We start from the raw sequence: 18,173 nt of genomic DNA, 5'->3' as shown, positions 1-18,173 counted from the left end.
AATTGCTGTCTAGGAAATGAAAGGGACAAGGAAGAATTTAAGACAGGGGATCTCTCTGTCTACTTGCTGTGAGTGACAGCACTGGCAACCACACAGTTCTAGAAGGGTACCTGGAGATCCCACAATGCCTCTGGGCCCAAGGTTCAGCTTTCAATATAATACCAAATACCAGCTGAAATTATTTAATCTCACTTTCTCTCACTGGATGACAGTCGTTTCAGATATAGACAAGAAACATGAAGGGGCAAGTCACCACTGAGTCCCATGAAGTCAGAGACAGGCCGACAAATGACACTGCCCAGGTTACTTCCCTAGAAGGGTACTTACAGTCCAGGTGACTGTGCCTGATGCCTTCCACATCTTCGGCATGGATGAAGTGGTAGCATCTTTTCCCTACGATGTCTACAGGGGTCAGATCCATGTAATCACTAATCCTACAAAGAGAACAACAGAGACTGGAACTCAGAGAGGAGGAGACTAGAGAGGGTGTGAAATACTGCGTGAAGCTGGTCTCTAAACATCCCCCTCGTGCCAAGTACCTGCGAGGATACGGCACTTTGAGCAAGTGCTGTCAGGAGAGAAGGTTATTTCTGTGGTGTATAACAACATTTTTATTAAATTTTGGATATGTTGCTAGATCAAGCAATTGTATTTAAGTAATTAGGTAGGTTTTTCCTTGGCATCCGAATGCACATTTGGACAACGTAATTCCATGAAATTATTGAGGGACTGTAACAATGCAAGATATTCATTACAGGACAAGATAATTCAAGGTTACATAATAAAATAAAAACATGTTACGTTTATACCGAGTGATTAGAGACACCTTTCATTTTAGCAGACTGGTCTTCTGTTGGGTATTTCCATGAAAAAGGGATTCAGCTGCTGCTTGGCACGAAGTCCAAATTGGCATTTCAAGGGATATAATTTAAATGCTGAGACATACAGATGCCTAGGGGTATTATCTTTTTTAGTCTCAGTCATTTGGGAGCTCAGCTTTCACTCCTGGCTCTTTTAACTGGGACTTTGTGGTAGATTCTACACTGAAAGTTTAAAACCATTTCAGCAGCTCTTCTGGGCCTGTGCTTGACAGTATGTGTGTACCAGTGCCCATAGCTAATTGTCCAGCATCCTCAGGTAGGACACAGAAACACAGACCCAAACTATAGAACATGTGGGGAAATCTGCCTGGTTTATGTAGGCATGTATAAAATGCTAATTGTTTTCTACATCACTCATTTTGGTTGGTTAAAATTTTTTTTTTGTTTAACTTTTCTACTGTCCCTTTAGAAATTACTTCTGACACAGGATCTATTCAGATGTGAAGCACATATTTGGAAATGTTATCTCTCAAAGACATGGGATTAGTGTTGGAGAACTGTGTCTGATTCACAAGGCAGGGAGCTAATAAGGTCTGGTAACACAAAAACATCATGGAGTTAGCTGGGCGTGGTGACACCATGCTTGTCACCCCAGCACCTGGGAGGCAGAGGTTCCAAGATAGCCACAGCCACATAGTGAGACACTGTCTCAGAAAACAAAAACAAACAAACAAACAAATAAACAAGAGCTATAAATAAATGTAAGCGCATAATTAAAATATACTCCTCAATGAGGTAAGCGGATTTCTCAATGTTTAGTGATTGAAATAATCATTTTGGCCAAACTAGAATTATTACTGAGAGAAGATTCCTTAGGAAAATGAAAATGAATTCTTGGAGCATTTGTGGTACAAAACAGATTGGTGGTTCTGTTTATTAGCTTGTTTTCCCAAGTATACATAAACAGCCACTTTCAAAAAAAAAAGTTAGATGTCATTAAAAGACCCTCTTTGGTGTCTGTGAAGTCTGCCAGCTCCTGAAAGCATTAGATGTTAGTGTTGCCCTGGGCCATCCTGCAGACTGCTGAAGAATCGCCAAGGAGCAAGCTTAGTTTCTAGTTAACAATTCCCTAATTAAATAAGAAACCACAGGAAAAAGCCTGGTTCTTTGGGGAAGGCATTCTCTTTTATTTGAATGAACACCTTCAAAAAAGAAAAAAAAAAATTCGGGATCAAGCCCTTTCAGAGAACCATAGCCTGCTGTGGGGAATGTGACCGCTTCAGCAGTAAAGAATAAACCAGTAAGAGCTAGGAGTGGCAGGCCTGAAGAGTAGCTATCCTTCCTGTTTCTCAGCTCCCTCACCTGTAAATAACCTCAGGGTGTGGTGAGGAGGGTCATGGTGGAGTGACATTAGCACTGTCTCCCGCTTGGCGCATGGCAGCTTTTCTGTAACCCAAACATGCCATTGCCTTTAGTAAAGGACATTTCCAGATTGCTGTCGTCTTCATTTGGGAGAGAATGATGCATTGTATCAGTGGATGGAGTATTTTGGAGGGTAGGGTGGGGGAAGAAAAAAGCTAAGAGCAGGTCACAGACAAAAATCTCAATTGCTAGAATGGGACATTGAAAGCTTGCTAAAAAAAAAAAAATTAGTCATTTGATCACAACAAACAGTGGTGGCACACGCCTTTAATCTGAGCACTTGGGAGGCAGAGGCAGGCGGATTTCTGAGTTTGAGGCCAGCCTGGTCTACAGAGTGAGTTCCAGGACAGCTAGAGCTACACAGAGAAACCCTGTCTCAAAAAAAAAAAAAAAAAAAAAAAAAAAAGCAAGAAAAAAGAAAAAAAGAAAATTCATGGCATTGGATAGGACAACCATTGGAAATTTGGCACTGGTTTTTGGAAGGTGTGGTGATAGTGGAGCTGAGCCCAGCCTGAGGTGTGATCTCTTCTGGCATTGCTCTCCTTTCTGTCCCTCCATTGGTCTCCTTCTCTGTCCTGCAGAATACTTAGAGACTAAATGGCTTTGTAAATGCTAATTGTGTTCTTCCATTGTGTGTGTGTGTGTATATATATATATATATATATATATATATATATATATATATATATATATGGAAAGTTCCCCAGGGAGGTTATTCTGACTGGTTTCTTACCATTCACCGTGGCCACTAAAGAAAAGAAAAGTCAAAGGCTGGGAGACGTCACAGGCTATTGCTAAGTCAGGGGCTGTGACTCTTCTTTAAATCAAACTTGCCCGGGCTGACAGGAGCAGGGGCAAGCTCTTACCTATGGAGCAGGCTGACCTGAGACTGTAGGGTGATGACTAGATACACTTGGCCAAAGTCAGAGGCCACTCCTGCCCATCCTTCTGGCTGACTTGTCTTTCCTGGTCTCCTGTGTCCTCTCCAGACCACCACTGACACACCCAAGTGTATGGTCATGGTGATGAAGACTTTATAAATGTCAACAAAACTTGAGCGATTTAGACATAATTACTGCATAATAAAGACAGGTACATGATACTGTCTGCACTCCTGAGCATCAAAGCTCAGATAAATTCTTTCTTCCCATCTAGTCCCTGGCTGGAAATAGGAGACCATTCCCAAAGCAATCTCAGCTTTAGTAGCAGTTCCCAGTAGACTGGGTGGACGCAGGCGCTTTTGGCCTTCCTCTTGGCTAGGATCTGCAGAGGTTAATTACCCAGGCCACTCGACCATTCTGCTCTCTGGTTTCCTCTGTGAAGGCGTTCACAGGGCTCAGGGGACATATATTGCCTTCAAACCTGACAACAATCTATGGCCAGGAAGCATCCTCCCTCAACTGCCTCAGTAATGCTCCTTGCAGCACCAGGAGATGGACAGTTTTGCAGCCCCTCCTCCCCTCACACTGTATCCTGATTCCCTCTTCACATCAGTCAGATGGGCTGGTGACTTCCAGGTGAAAGGTCTGTAAGGTGCACCATCTTCGATCTCTGTCCCTTGCATTGTGCTTAATGGAAAAAGTGAACTTTCAAACCATAGGCTAAAATGTCCCTTTTGTAAAAGCTCAGTCTTGGGAACGAACTGCCAACTCATTTCTAGGATGAGTCACCTTTTTTTTTTTTTAATTTATAAAAGAAAACTCCTCAGGATGACAAAGCTTTACTTAATAGTGTTGCAAATTCCTTTTGCAGCAGCGGATTTCCTCTGGGGGCCTCAGATTCTCATTTGTCCTGTGCTAAGTGTCTGCGAGGACACTGCCCGACAGGATGCCAGGCCCTTGAATTAGTGGGAAGCAGGTCACCCAGAGGCACAGGAGATGCCTTTCACGGCATCCTTTTTGCCAATAATACCCCATCCTTGCTCTGTACTTGGGTCCTCAGCCAAAATGGGCTTTTTTTTTTTTTTTTTTTAATAGCGTATGGATGTCTGGGTATCCCAATTCATTCAATTGTTGTCCCAAATGTAAATCAGGGAAACAATGTACATTTTAAATAAGAAGCATGTTTGGTGTCAGTCCAAGCAGCCATTAAAAACAAGATCAGGATTTATAATGAGCCTCACTGGGGAAGTAAAATCTCTCAGGCAGCCAAAACCAAACCTTCACCAGTGGGCAGTGCGCGCAGCGGGCAAATGAACATGAAAGCAAAGTACCTATTTTCACAGTAAATGATATTGAGGTCCATGTTTACTCGGGTGACGAACATATGGCAGTCAATTCTGACTTCATTGATCGTAGGGGGAGGCAAGGCGTGAGCCACAACCACCAGACCCATGATTTGGCTGGGGACGGTCCTCCCGTGGGACAGCGACACTCTGAGGCGAAGCCGGCCTGTTATGTGAATCACCTGGAAAAACAAAATTAAAGTAGAGGACACCAGTCAAATGTACATCCCAGAAATAAAGGTTATTTCTTCTGAGGGAGTCTCATTGGGAACAACCGATATTAGGTTGTATCTTCTACAGTCCTAACGGCTGTCATCAAACCTTTGCGTACTCATGGTGAAGCACAGAGAACACATGCTATGAGACTTTTTCAGGCAGTGTTATTATAGTGCTTTTTTTTTTTTAAGGACTCCCTCCTCTTACACATTTATAGAAAATTCATTTTCAGATCCTATGAATAAGATGCTGAGCACTGAGCTAGCTGCAGCAGGAAATGTTTGAATTATTAGCCTTGTTAGTAAAAGATGTCTTTCTCTCTCTGATTTTGTAGTGAGAGAGATTACATGGCCATCTGCTTTCTGGAAGTCGTGGTTCATATATTTCCCATATTCAGAAGATTCAGTCATTTTTACCAAAGTCTGAATAACAGACTCAGGGCTTCGACATGAATGGGGTCTTTTGATGACAGACATTTCTCATTGGGCAGTGCTAGGTTACCAGGGGCTCAGTGACACTGGGCATTTTGGCCTCTGATGCTTTCCTTGAGCTCATACTCAGGTAGAGTCAGGAAGATGCATAGCATTCTTGTGGCACGTCAGAGGTACCTGCCTAGGGACTCTGGGGGCAGTATTGGTCTGAATTGTTCCGTTTATGAGCTGAAATATACATAATCCCCAGAATTATCAGAGGAGAAGCACAGGTTCAGCTTCTAGAAGTGATACACTAGAGAAACAAAACCATAAATGGGTGAAAACCATGACGGGTTTCTATGGCTGTGCTCTGAGAAGACAGGAATGGGGTGTATCTGTCAGGGCTTGGAAAAGTGTTCGTGTATGTACATACGTGTACGTGTGTGTGTGTACGTGTGAACTCTTGCTGCCTTCTGAGGCCCCTGTTGTTCTGGGTGGATCACAACAACAAGGCCCAACAGGAGACCCCTGTGGTTCGGTCTACAAGAAGCCCTGTTCAGTGGTTGAGTTTCCACATCTGCTCTGCTCTCCAGAACCATTATGGTGGATCATTACTCCACCTATCACGATGCCACATTTGCTCCCTTGCCATGAGGAAGCGAAGTGGGGGGCGGCGGTGGGCGTGGGGGTGGGGGTCAGTCTCCCTTGCCTCGCCTCTCTGGAGCAGTACCATCTGGAGCCTGCTCTCCTTCCCAGGGTCTCAGCCAGCGATGCCTTTTCCATTTTATTTTTTGCTTCCCTTTAAGTTATTCTGTTTTCCAAAAGCAATGCACACTCCTGTCAGTCAGGAAGAGGGATCAAAGCTTCCGGGGCTGCCCTTCAGAGTCCTGGCTGTTGTAAATAATACGTCTACCCTGTCACCCTTCACATGAGCACCCAGAGCCAAGGAGTGGGAAACCCCAGCCAGGAGGGGTATTTAGGTTATTTCAGCAGTGGATTTTCGACCACCCACATTTGAAGTTGAGTAAATTCATACTTAATGCACCTTTGCTTTAAGCTTTGGTCAGATGAGCCACTTTATGAATATTTGAAGCCGTTCCTGGAGGCAAGGGTGCTAAAACACCATCAGAGACACACTTTTTTTTCTGCAAGACCTCATTAACTAATAAAGAAATAGCTAAAAGAAACAGGATTAACTTCACAGGAGGGATGTTACAGTCCCATCCTCTCCCAGCTAGGCTTACATAGATGCTCATTTATCATGATCTGTCCTGTTTTATCAGGAAAACTCAGCTTCTTAGGAACTTGGAGATCTATAAATGCTCAGAAAAACACACACCCAGAAATGATATACCAAATAATCCCTGCTTGGCATTCCGTTCTAAAGCAATTTCAAGGCATCTGGGCAGATACGGCTTAGGAGATTCTGTGTCACGTTTGCCTGTCCTCTGAGCTCCAAGCTTCACTGTGGCCATTGTGATATTGAAAGACAGACAAAGCAGGGTCCAGTTAGATAGAGACTTGCAAAATTTTCTGGTTCTGTTACCTGAGGCAAAGCACTCAGCTTCTTTGTGTCTCATTTTTTTTCCCCCTGTGAAATGGGAACAACAGTGACTATCCCACTGTGATGTCCAGAAAACCAAGGAGGGCATTGGCATTGATGCTTCATAGCCGGTAAAGAATTCTCTGACTTTTAAATACTTCTTTATCTTTAACATCAAGCAACAAGGATAAGGATGAAGTATCTACTTAGTGTTGGCCAAATGTCTTATTTTTGGATAGACCATAACATTTCATATCTGGTTGAAAATATGACCTTTTCCATTAGGTGAGAAATAGGGTCTGGGAAGTCCATTGCCCGCCCTGTTACTCAGCTTAGAAATGGAAAGTTGCCTAGAGCCTAGGATTCTGGGTCTTATGCAAGTGTTATTTGAACACTATTATGCCTGACTTTTTTTTTAATGTACAGACTCTTACTGAATGAAGTGTTAGAATTATATGCCAGATGGCATATAATTCTACCCTATATACTACCCTAGGTAAAGTCAAACTATGAATCTTCAGAACAATTTTACCTAGAAGCCAAAGCTCAGCGGTGGAAAACTCTTTGGGCTACTGTACAAACTATGAAGGAAAAAAGAGACAAGAGGTATGGGATTGATAGGAATTCTTTTGGATCCCATGATTAAATTTTAGGTTTAAACTAATATATTTTCCTAAACCTATTTTGTAATGCCTTTACCTCCATGTGACAGGTTATTTTCGGATTCAGAATGTTCCTGGTAGTATACATACAAATATGTTGAGAGCTTCTCTCTCTCTCTCTCTCTCTCTCTCTCTCTCTCTCTCTCTCTCTCTCTCTCTGTCTCTGTCTCTCTCTCTGTCTCTCTCTTTCTTTTTCATTGTTGCCTTTAGGCTTAAGAGATAAAAGAACAAGAATTGTCAGGAGGACCTGGGTTCCAATCCTAGCTCTGAATCTTGATACCAAGAAAACTGAAAGAACCATCTTACTTCTCAGTCTCTAAGTAAAATTCTAAAAACCTGCCACAGGAGGACAAATACACACATCCCTCCATATCTGAGGGGTTGGTTCTAGGATTCCATAAAATACTGAAATCAGCATATAATTCTGAAACCCACCTTTTGAAGTTGGGTCCAGGCTGATCTCACATTCACTATTCTCCTACTTTAGACTCCTGGATGCTAGCGTTACAGGCAAGCATCAGTGCTTGGCCCATTTTTAAGTTCTTTGTATAGATTTGCATAGAACCTGAGCATATCCTCCTGTATATGCTAAGTTAAGCCTAGATTACTTTTATCATCGAATATAAAGTAACTGTTGCATAAATAAGTTGTTATATTGTAGTGTTTAGAAATAACGACAAGCAAAAACATATGTGGATATTCAGCGCAGATGGGATGACTTCTCCCCACTTATTTTCCCTCTGTCATTGGTTGAATCCTTGGGCCAGCTTTCCTTAGCAAAGATCTCCTTGGTTTTTCAGTGAGCTGGAGGAAAGGTATGTATGACCTTGCTGGGTGCCAGGGAACCGACTATAGAGACTCCAGTATGACCTCATCTTCAGTGAGTTTAGACTAAGGCAAAGCAAAACATATGTAACATACCTAAGAGGGAGATGACACATTGGGTGATGGAGACAATGACTCTCAGTCCTAGTTATGTGATACCCTCACCGGTAGATTCCCAGTCTTTCTCCCCGGGATTCTGATTGGTAGGACTAGGCTGAGACCCTAGCTTTTGTGTTCGAAGCTTCAGAGAGGAGCTAACAACTTAAGTGTCCGGCATATGCCTTTGGAGTTGCACTGGTGGTTCTCGATACACACTGGACTCTGAGGAGTGGGTCTGGAAGTCTCCATACCTACACCCAAGGCCAAATAATCAAGTGACCCAGGGAGCAGGGCACTTGCATCAATGTTGACATATGGGTCTTCCACCCTCCTGAGAGGATTGACTGGAAATGTAATATTGTGTCTTCTCTAGGAAGCGCATTCATAAAACGATGGGAATTTCTTTGTGAGTGCAGGGCAGGAAGAAACTTTGGCTGAATAGATTAGGAAGACTATGTGAAACTGATATCATATTGTTGGCATGGGTGCAATCATGGAGCAGTCAGATAAGAATACCAACAACAAAGTGTGTGTGTGTGTGTGTGTGCATGTATATGAGTAGGTGTGTACACATTCATGTGTGTACATGTTATGCTTGGAGGCCAGAGATTGTAGCAGGTCTTTGGTACTTGTGGGTTCATCTTTTCCCCTCCCATTATCCCTCCCCCCCCCAGTTTTACTCCCTAATACTAGATAGGAGAGAAAGAAGGATAGAGGGGAGAGAAGAATAGGAAAATCCCTGGATCTAATTTCTTTCCTTTTGTTTCGTCTTTGATCACAGCTACTACCAAAACACAACCAATCTCTCTAAATGACCAACAACTATCCAACTCCAGCCTCTCAGGTCCTTATCATTTATACACCCTCTGGACAGTGTGTTCCCATAATTCCAAATGTCACATGATTGCAGAAATTATCTGTAGCTGGCAAAACCACGCCTCTACTAGAGCATGAGGCAAATCATAGTCAGCTGTTGCGGTCAGTCTGAAGCAGCCCCACATCCTTATACCTGGGATAAAAATGAAAGCACATTCTTATAATATTTTTCTTTCTGTGTGTGTGTTTAAAGAAACCAAAGTTCCCACACTGTCACTAAAAGAGGTCAGTCTTCAGTGCTTTCCTTTGTTGCTCTCTACCTTATTGTTTCAAGATAGGATTTTTCACTGAACATGGGACTCAGTGATTCAGTGAAGGTGGATGGCCAGTGAACTCCAGGGATCCTCCTATCTGTACCCACCTAGAGCTGGGGTTACATGTACATGCTGTGGTGCTTGGGATCCAAGCTCAGTGCTCATGCTTGTGAGGCAGGGCAGGCTCTTACTGCCTGAACTATCTCCCGTGTGCCACACCACAACTTTGGAACCTGTGTCAGAGAACACTGATGATAATAATGGCAATTGGGAATGTAGGAACATCTGACAAGTGTGAGGACAAACACGATTCCCCTGGGACCAGTCTGTTTAATACCCAGGGGGTGTGGAAAAGGTGCCCAAGAGGCGGCTAGCAGCAAGAGATGGGTATCTAGGTAGTGATGACAGCTGAAGGTATTGCTCTGGAAGGTTTTGTCTCCTTGGAGATGATAGTTAAAAACTAAGAAATCCAATGACATTATCAATGGAGAAAACATAGATGAGAGGAAAATGCCAAAGGCATTTTTTTGGTCCCTTCGGGTACCTGAAGCCTAAGGCAATGTATGTTTTTGTCATTTTCTAAGCAGAGGCTCCCTCGCTCTGTAACAATTGGAGCTGTCCTCCCTTCATATGCACAGTTAACTGTGGTCAGGAGATACAGCACAATGTGAAACTTTGAGAAAGCAAGAGAATGAGAAAACATGAGAGGGACAGAGGGAGAGAGAATGTTCATATAGTTTCTATGGCAGTATATTGTTATATTACTCATTTTATGATGACATATTCCTATAAATCTTATGTTGGTATAAAAACTCAACTCTCGCAAAGGGAGATCACAGCACATCAAGGTTTGGTACCGTTGAGATTTCAGGTGTCCAATGGAGAGGATTTGTTTGTCTGCCTGTTTTTGTGGTTAGGAATCGGCATGAACCCAGAGACCTGTATATGCTGGGCAGACTCAACCCCTGGGCTACACTCAAAGCCACTGGGGGTCTTGGACTATATCTCCTGGATAAGAGGAGAATGTTGTACTTTTGTGGTTTTTTTTTTTTTTCAAACAAACCAAGAAGAAGGAGGAAGGGGGGGGGGTACTGGAGAGATGGCTTAACAGTTAAGAGCACTGGCTGTTCTTCCAGAGGACCTGGATGCAATTCCCCAAACCTATATAGTGGCTCACAACTGTCTTTAAATCCAGGTCTAGGGAGACCAGCACTCTCTTTTGGTCTTCCTGGGCATTGTATGCACCTGGTACATAGGCATACATGCAGGCAACAACCAATCACATAAAAAAAGTTTCTGAAACCTCCTAGATACTCTTTTTTCTTTTTTGATAGTGACATCCTAAAATAAATGCAGGCTTGTCATAGAATCTCTAGTTCTAGATGCAGTATTCCAAAGGGTGGCTCTAGCCTCCTTGTAAAGTTATGAACACAAATGGGGATGATTATGAACACAGATATGCCAGCTCCAATTCTAATATTATGTCAAATATTAAAAAAACAACAACATGGGTGCTTTAAAATTTAAGAGACATTCTGGGGTTATAAATAACAAAATTGGAAACAGGCCTTTGAATTTGGTCCTAGTTCTGATAACCATGGTAAGCCATCCATCTTGGTCAGGGTGATAATTCTTCAAACAGAAAATGGTGGAAAAGAAGTGGACGTGGATGATCTCTAGAGGATTCTATAACCAGATACCCAGTGCAGTGTGCTTGGTGTTGCTGCCCCATCAACCCACTATAGCTTGTGGGTTTTCAGAGGACAGCTGTGAACTCATAAATTAGCTTCAAATCATCACAAGGGATTTCCAGAACGTACTTATTTTTAGGTACTTAAGTAGACTGGTGCCATTTTCAGACACACCAGAAGAGGGCATCAGATCCCATTACAGATAGTTCTGAGTCATCATGCAGTTGCCGGGAATTGAACTCAGGACCTCTGGAAGAACAGTCAATGCTCTTAACCACTGAGTCATCGCTCCAGCCCCATCAATAGTGATTTTTTAATGTATCATATCTGAGTTAAAACTGCATCTGCACACCAAAGGGTCATCCCATTCTGGTCTCTAATCTACCAGTAATTCTTCAAAAGAGTTCTTGGCAATGTGAGATTCTTTGCCCTTAAGCTCAAGTTCACAGAAATTTGAACCTCACACTTACTCTCATCATCAGGAGTTGCACAGAAGAGCCCATCAGTTTCCTCAACTCCTCACATAGTTCCACCCAGGGATTTCCAGGCTGAATTCCCACCATCATAATAAAACCGGGCAAATTGGCACTGCTTGCTTGTCCCAAAGTGAAAAAAGTCATGGTCCAGTATGTAGCCTTCCTTGATGAGAGCTGTATGCCGTGCTGTAAATGACTCTGCAGAACATGGGAGAGCTTAAGAGCCACACTGCCTGGACACATAGCCGGTTCTTTCCCTGCTGTATGCTCCTTGCATTTGCCTCCTAGTGACACACACATTCCTCAATAGTGTCTCATTATAAATAAGTCTGTTGCAAGACTCTGATAAAACCTTCCCTGTCAGTACTCAAGGGAAGAAGGTCCACACAGAAACCACATCTGGAAGATAGGCTCCCTTCCTCTAGAAAGAGATCTTGCTTCTAATATTAGAAGACATTTACATTATCAAATGGAAGTGCTGGCATTGTTTGCCACCGGATGTAAAGCACAGTAGAGCATGAGAACGGGCAGGGGACAGACATGACTATTGGCGTCTCTGGGTTTAGAACATCTTAAGAGATTTTTACTTGTCCTTTAAGGGAGCCTAAATTTATCATAAAACTAAGCTGCTTCTGGCACTCTGGTTTCTTTTCTTTCCTGTGTAGAAGTCTGGTTTAGAATATAGATTATATCAAACCAGTAGCTTAGAGGGAGAGTCAGCTGTTATTTAAACGAGGAGGGCTTTGAGGTGGCCCCAAACTTGGGAAAGATAAGAGCTTAGCTGTGTCTTTGGAACCAAAATAACTAGCCCAGAGCGCAACCACTTAATTTTCGTCAGCATAATAATATTGACCTTGTAGATATCATTGCATGCAAATTCTTCTGGAATGTTCTTTTGAGTATTGAAGCTATATTCATAGGTTGGAAACTACTTGAGAAGATCTTCTATATCTCTAACTTCTATCACCAAGGTCCTTGTACAATGACTGAAAAACAGCTAACCAACAACTTCCCCTCTGAGCCCTAGGTGAAACCAGGTCCTTTTATAGAAGAACCAACAGCATGGAGAAGAGAAGAACCCTTAGACTTTTGGTGAGGCAGGATATAGGATGCCATTTCCCCTCCTCTTTGCAAGATCTCAGAGTTTAGTTTTAGAAGCAGACTTTCAAACTAAAACTGTGGATTTGATGCGAGTTACAGTAGGACTTCAAGTGCAGATGACTGTCTTTTCAAGAAGGTGGCAAGACTGTGCAGAGATGCAGATGCACTGCACGACGGTGCAGAGATGATTCAGAGGAAATGCACTATGGGCTGGGAGGAAATATACGGCAGATCTCTTCCAGGGCCCAGGGAAGATGTTCAAGAGTAGAGGTGGTCCTGGAATGTCACTGGGTAGGCATGAAGGGTGTCTGTGAGTCACAGGGTTATTGATACTGGGTACAGATTGTAGGGGGAACTTCAGGTGAGCTCAATAGTAGTGGGGAAGAGAAGAAGTCTGGGCACGAGGACAGTGCTTTAAGAGAGATGAATGCTGACAGAAGTCAGTCTTGCCAAGGGGAAGGGCTATAACTATGTGGGGAGTGTTAGTTTTCTACATCCTTTCAGATTTGGATGGAGGTGAGTAAGGAGGAAGTTGGATGCCCCAGGAGCGTGCTGTAGGATGCTTATCTGATTACTGTGAGCCACTGAAGGGAAGCAGGAAGCAGACACAGCTGGAACACTGCTATAGGATATCTCAAGCTGTAGATAGCAGCACGAAGGGAAGGAAGAGGGAGTCTTTCAGTTCTCACCAGAGGTGCTCAGGTCCTGAAGGGTAACCCACTCAGACAGAGACGTGTGTGAGCATGGGCATTGGTACTCTCTCTCACAGATGGAGTCCCCTTAGTCTGCTCTGCACACAGATACCCAATGTGATTCAAAGGCCAGGTTGCAGAGGGAGAGCTCATAGAGTGAGCTCTTTAATTAGAAATCATGAAGTAACTGATGGTGATAGCAGGGGTTTTGTTTAAACCAACCAGCCCAAACAGCTTCTGGAATGAGTGGTTCTTAAAATTGTATGTGCCACGAGAAAAGAAAGCTTGTAAGGAAGGCAGATTCCCAGGTCCCATCTCTACCACTTTAGATTCTTTGTCTCTCAGGAGGTCCTGGGCACTGGCTCTCCCTGCTGCTTGGGATGGCAGAGGTTGGCAGGCCTTACTGTCCACCCAGCTACGGCTTCTCTCTCCACAGAGAGCTGGATGAGCCCATGGAGCCTACAAAAGGCCACCCGGGGGCATGCATAGCCTGACTTCCAAAGGAGAAAAGCATGTATTTACAATGAACTCTGTACTGAAAAATAGTCAGACCTAGTGCTTTTTGGTTCCCAGACAACGGAGGATTGGCACCTGATAGGCAGGAGGCCTGAGCTGGTGCGGGGTGGGGGGTGGGATGTGGGGTGGGGTTGTGGGGGGAGTGTGTGTGTGTGTGTGTGGGGGGGGGCTAGAGACAGGCTTCCGGTGCTTGCTTTTTTCTTTGTGAAAGGGTCTGCCTTCTCAGTGGCTATACCACAGTGGGCTGCTCTGTTGTGCTGGGAGCCTCCTGGGGGAGGCTGAGCTCTGCCAATCCCCTCCCCCTCCCCATCCTGCCGCTGGCTCAGCTCCTGATTAATTCAGGGGATCCTGGGAGGTTAACCCTTAATTTGATGGCTCCAGCGGGGGAGCTGAGAGATTGCTGGTAATTCATCACCCTTGTTTTATTTTTTTTTAATAGAAATATTTTCTAAGGCAACAAGTAAAAATTCCCTTTTAAAATCCACATTTAATATACATTAGCTAGAGCATCCTCTCCTTACATGACTGGGTCCTCCAAACATAAGTTACCCCTCATCTATCTCTTTTAACAAAGTTCAAATACATAACATGGAAAACAGAACTACAGCTACAGCCAAAGGTCTCAAGATGGGCCCAGACCCCATATCTGCTTCTTGTTCCCTCTGGAGAAAACAGTCTTTCTTCTACCAAAGATAAGATATATATATTTTTTTATTGGGATAGTTTAACTAAGCTGCCAGATCTCCTTAACAAGATTATGTAAATGTATGCCAAGGATATAAACCACATTTTCTCTGAGAGTGGAACACTTCAAATATCATTTAATAAAAACAGGACCATGGTAGAAACACCTCTATAAATTGTTATGTGGCAAAGTGAGAAGACAGAGCTGTACACATCTGATCAAATTTCACCTGATTCAGTTACTATATTAAAGTCTCCTAGAGAAGGACAGAGCACCATTGTGCTGTAGGAGAGGGCAAGTTTCTCATCCCGTCAGTTGGTGTGGCGGATGGGTATCACCCTTCCTGGCCCCCCAGAACCTCTTGTGGCTTAGCGCCACTGACAGGGCGGAGAGGCAGTTCTTCTCAATATAACAGGCTTCGATTGTATCTTCCAACCATGTCGGGAAACAAAGAAGATTTGGAACAAGTCTCATGCCAGGCAAGGGATGAAAACTGGCTTCCTATTTCCTCCTCCTGCTCTACTTCTCAGAGAGAGATGCTATGATATGTGATACACTGTCTTTGGAACCCATAGGCTCATATCTTACTGGGAAAGATCTAATAAATTCTATGTTTGGCTAGAAACAAAGGCAAGGGTATGCTCCTGGCCTCGATTAACTCATTGCTACATCATACATTTCCTGAGTTCACCAACCAGTCATATTCTGCATCTCTTAGTTTTCTCTCAAGTTTGCTAGCAGAATTTTATATTGATGCTCTAAACTATAACAAAGCCAACAAATGTTCAAAGCCAGCTGTGAGGTGCTCCCTGCATGAAGACAGCAGTCCCAGCCAAGAGGAAACCTGAAGGTGGCCTCACAAAAGGGCACGTGTCCTGCCCCTCCTTCATCATACAGAACTATGGGATGATAACGTGTGTGTTTTGACCAGAAAGGAAAACGTTAAGAGATGATTTAGATACTGAGTGGAGCCAACTCTTCTATCCCTCAGTTATAGAAGTCAGAGAATTAAAAAGAGTTAGCCACATAGACTTGACAGCCAAGCTGACCATCAGTGGAGGGCAGTCTCCTCAGGAGGAGGAATTTTTAAATTTTCCTCTTAAAGGAAAAACATAAATAATAATGTTTATGCTTGATAGTTAAAGTTGTTTAAAGCAAACAGGTAGGTCAGTTTTAAACTCCAGTATTCCATGAATTTAGATATAACACTCCTTAATGATCAAACCCAGTAATTATTTGCCCAGTGCTTTCCCTACCAATTCAGGATGAAATGTCAGAGGACATTTTCCTCTATTCTTTTCCTAAATATGTACGTGTGTATGTGTATGTGTGTGTACATGTACATGCATGTCTGTCAGCCTCTCTGTCTGTGTACATATATAAATGAATTGATCAAACTTAGGACTTTAACTTTCCAAAGACCCATGCACTGACATGGGTCATTATCCATTCAGCAGATGCAATTCCAACAGTCTCGGGCCTTCTGTGCGAGCCGCCAGCTCATTTGCTGCGTTTGGTTTATTCAGCCATGATTAGAGATAGTCATTTACAGTCACACATTTGGAAACTCCTTAACCAGCTTCTAGCAGTTTCTTTTCCGAAGCTGTTTAAATAGATGAGGGTGGAGTGTCAGCAGCGACAGCACTTTCCCCTGTCTTGCTGATTTCCGTTGCTATTTCTATGTCTTTATCAGGATTTCCATTTTATAGCAAGGCTTAAAACAAGGCTTGGGGCACAGACATGCACAGCCCAGAGCTGAAAGGAGACATCGTTTTGGGAAAGATCGATTCTAAAAATTAAAATCGAAACTACACTCTATAACAACAACAACAACAACAAAGTCCCATCTCCTCTTTTATTTTCAGGAATACTTTTTGAAGTAATTGGCACAAAGACTGTTCTAGTGCCGACTGCTGCAAGTGTGCTCTTGGCAATAACATCATACGCACTAGGGAAACCTTAACATGTTCAAGATGCCAAATACAAACTGACACCAGGAACTCAAGTGTGGGAACAAACGGAGAATGGGAAGCATCTCTATGCAATCCAACCCTACACAGAGGGAACAGTTCTTACTGTTCATTATTTAGCATACAATGCATTGTCCTCTGAGTGAATAGAGTATACATAAGAAATTAGAATTATCAATAGGGGGGTGGGTTGTTCCCAGAAGTCTTTTTGCTATATAATACCACAATGATCATGCCTTCTTTGGTTTCTTAACCAGACATCATTGCAGCCAAAGAAATCAGGTAGGGACCTATTTAAGAGAGGAGAGTTTGAACTTGGAGAATTTGACCTCTAGGACAGAACTTCTATAGGGCATCATCAAAGGAACAGCCTGCATTTTCCTGTGGCCTGGCTTTCCACTATTTAAAGAGTCAGCGTGAATCTATGTAACCCAAGTGCAGGGATGGGGGATCCTGTTATATCTCTCTCCTGTGTGGAATGAAGGGGGAAGAATTTATAGGTACAAGCACACTGAAGATGTGGGGGGAGAGTTAGATTTCCCTATTGAATCATATATAAAATGAAAACTTGTTTTTTAAAAAAATTCCTTCCTCAAGACATGGTCTACTTTGCTATTTTATGGTAAAGATTCAAGGATTTGGAGATTTTCTGCTTCTTTCTCCACCCACTTTTCAAATTTATCCCTGATTGTGACCAGCACTCTCTTTGCCCCTGAAACTGAAGAGATGGCTCCATTTTCAGTCTTGCTAAGTGAGAATTCTCCTGCATCTCCCTGGAGTTCATATGTGCTATCCTTTTTTTTCCCCCTTGGGGAACGTTTGAAGTCCCCTTTAAAAATAATGCCTTGAGGATATTTTCCCCTAATACCGTTTAGAGAAACTTGAAAGCATATGGCCCTTGGAGGGCAGAGGGTTCTAATGAAGAAATCAGCAACTGTGCTCATATGCAGGTATCACCCGAAGTGCTCACACCAGCCCAGCCCAGCCCAGCCCAGCCCAGCCCAGCCCAGCCCAGCCCAGCCCAGCCCAGCCCTTTGAGTGCAGTGCAGTTCTGCAGAAACCCTGATAAAGGCACAGTGAACCGGTGCAAGAAGTGATGACTTTCAGCCTTTGAAGGATGGCCGTTGCTGGGAAGGCTGGGTCAGATCACAAGTGTCAGTGGCCAAACAAACCCATCTTGTAAACTTGCATGGCACTGCAGAGCGACTATTCCTCTGTAGTGTAGTCCCTATACGTGGCATGGGAGGGGGAAACTAAAATTTCTTTGTAGGGTTCTATTTGATGTAGTCCCCACAAGCCCTCCCATTACCTTAGGTGATTCTTTACACAGCCAGGAAAGACTAAATAAAACAAAACCATGGGATATTAATGCACTTTGCCCAGATCTGGGTGGAATATGCTGCTCTCCTGCAGTTCTTCACTGGCTCTCCCAAATCTATTATCATTAAAATCACGCTTCTTTGGGTATAGTCTCAATAGTGTCAAAAATTTGCTTTTTTCCCTGGAATTTTAGCTAAAAAAAAATAGTAATGATTCTCTTGATTATGGGAGCTCATAATTACTGAGAAAAAAGGCAGGGGGTATCAGCATCTATTTTCTTAGATCTGCTTTGGCCTAGGCAGGAATGGCCCCCAAAAGAGAGACTCAGAGGCAGTAAACCTCACTCCTTTGCAATGGCTTCTTTTTC

General features: G+C 43.3%; 1 protein-coding gene across 5 annotated transcripts in view; it reads right to left on the bottom strand.

Annotated features, from left to right (window-relative positions):
• The window catches only part of Npas3 (neuronal PAS domain protein 3), an 829,848-nt gene that overhangs the window by 21,073 nt on the left and 790,602 nt on the right, over window positions 1-18,173 (bottom strand). For all 5 annotated transcript variants that reach the window (XM_085830373.1, XM_085830374.1, XM_085830370.1 and 2 more), the window contains 2 exons: window positions 4,456-4,649; window positions 328-434 (listed from right to left, as the gene is read on the bottom strand). In XM_085830373.1, the coding sequence (XP_085686499.1) occupies window positions 328-434; window positions 4,456-4,649 (301 nt within the window). The remainder of the gene's footprint in view (window positions 1-327; window positions 435-4,455; window positions 4,650-18,173) is intronic.

Source organism: Mus caroli, unplaced genomic scaffold (assembly GCF_978045245.1).
Source record: "Mus caroli unplaced genomic scaffold, Mus_caroli_1 scaffold_14, whole genome shotgun sequence".
Classification (NCBI taxonomy): domain Eukaryota; kingdom Metazoa; phylum Chordata; class Mammalia; order Rodentia; family Muridae; genus Mus; species Mus caroli.
This window is presented reverse-complemented; position numbering and strand designations above follow the sequence as displayed.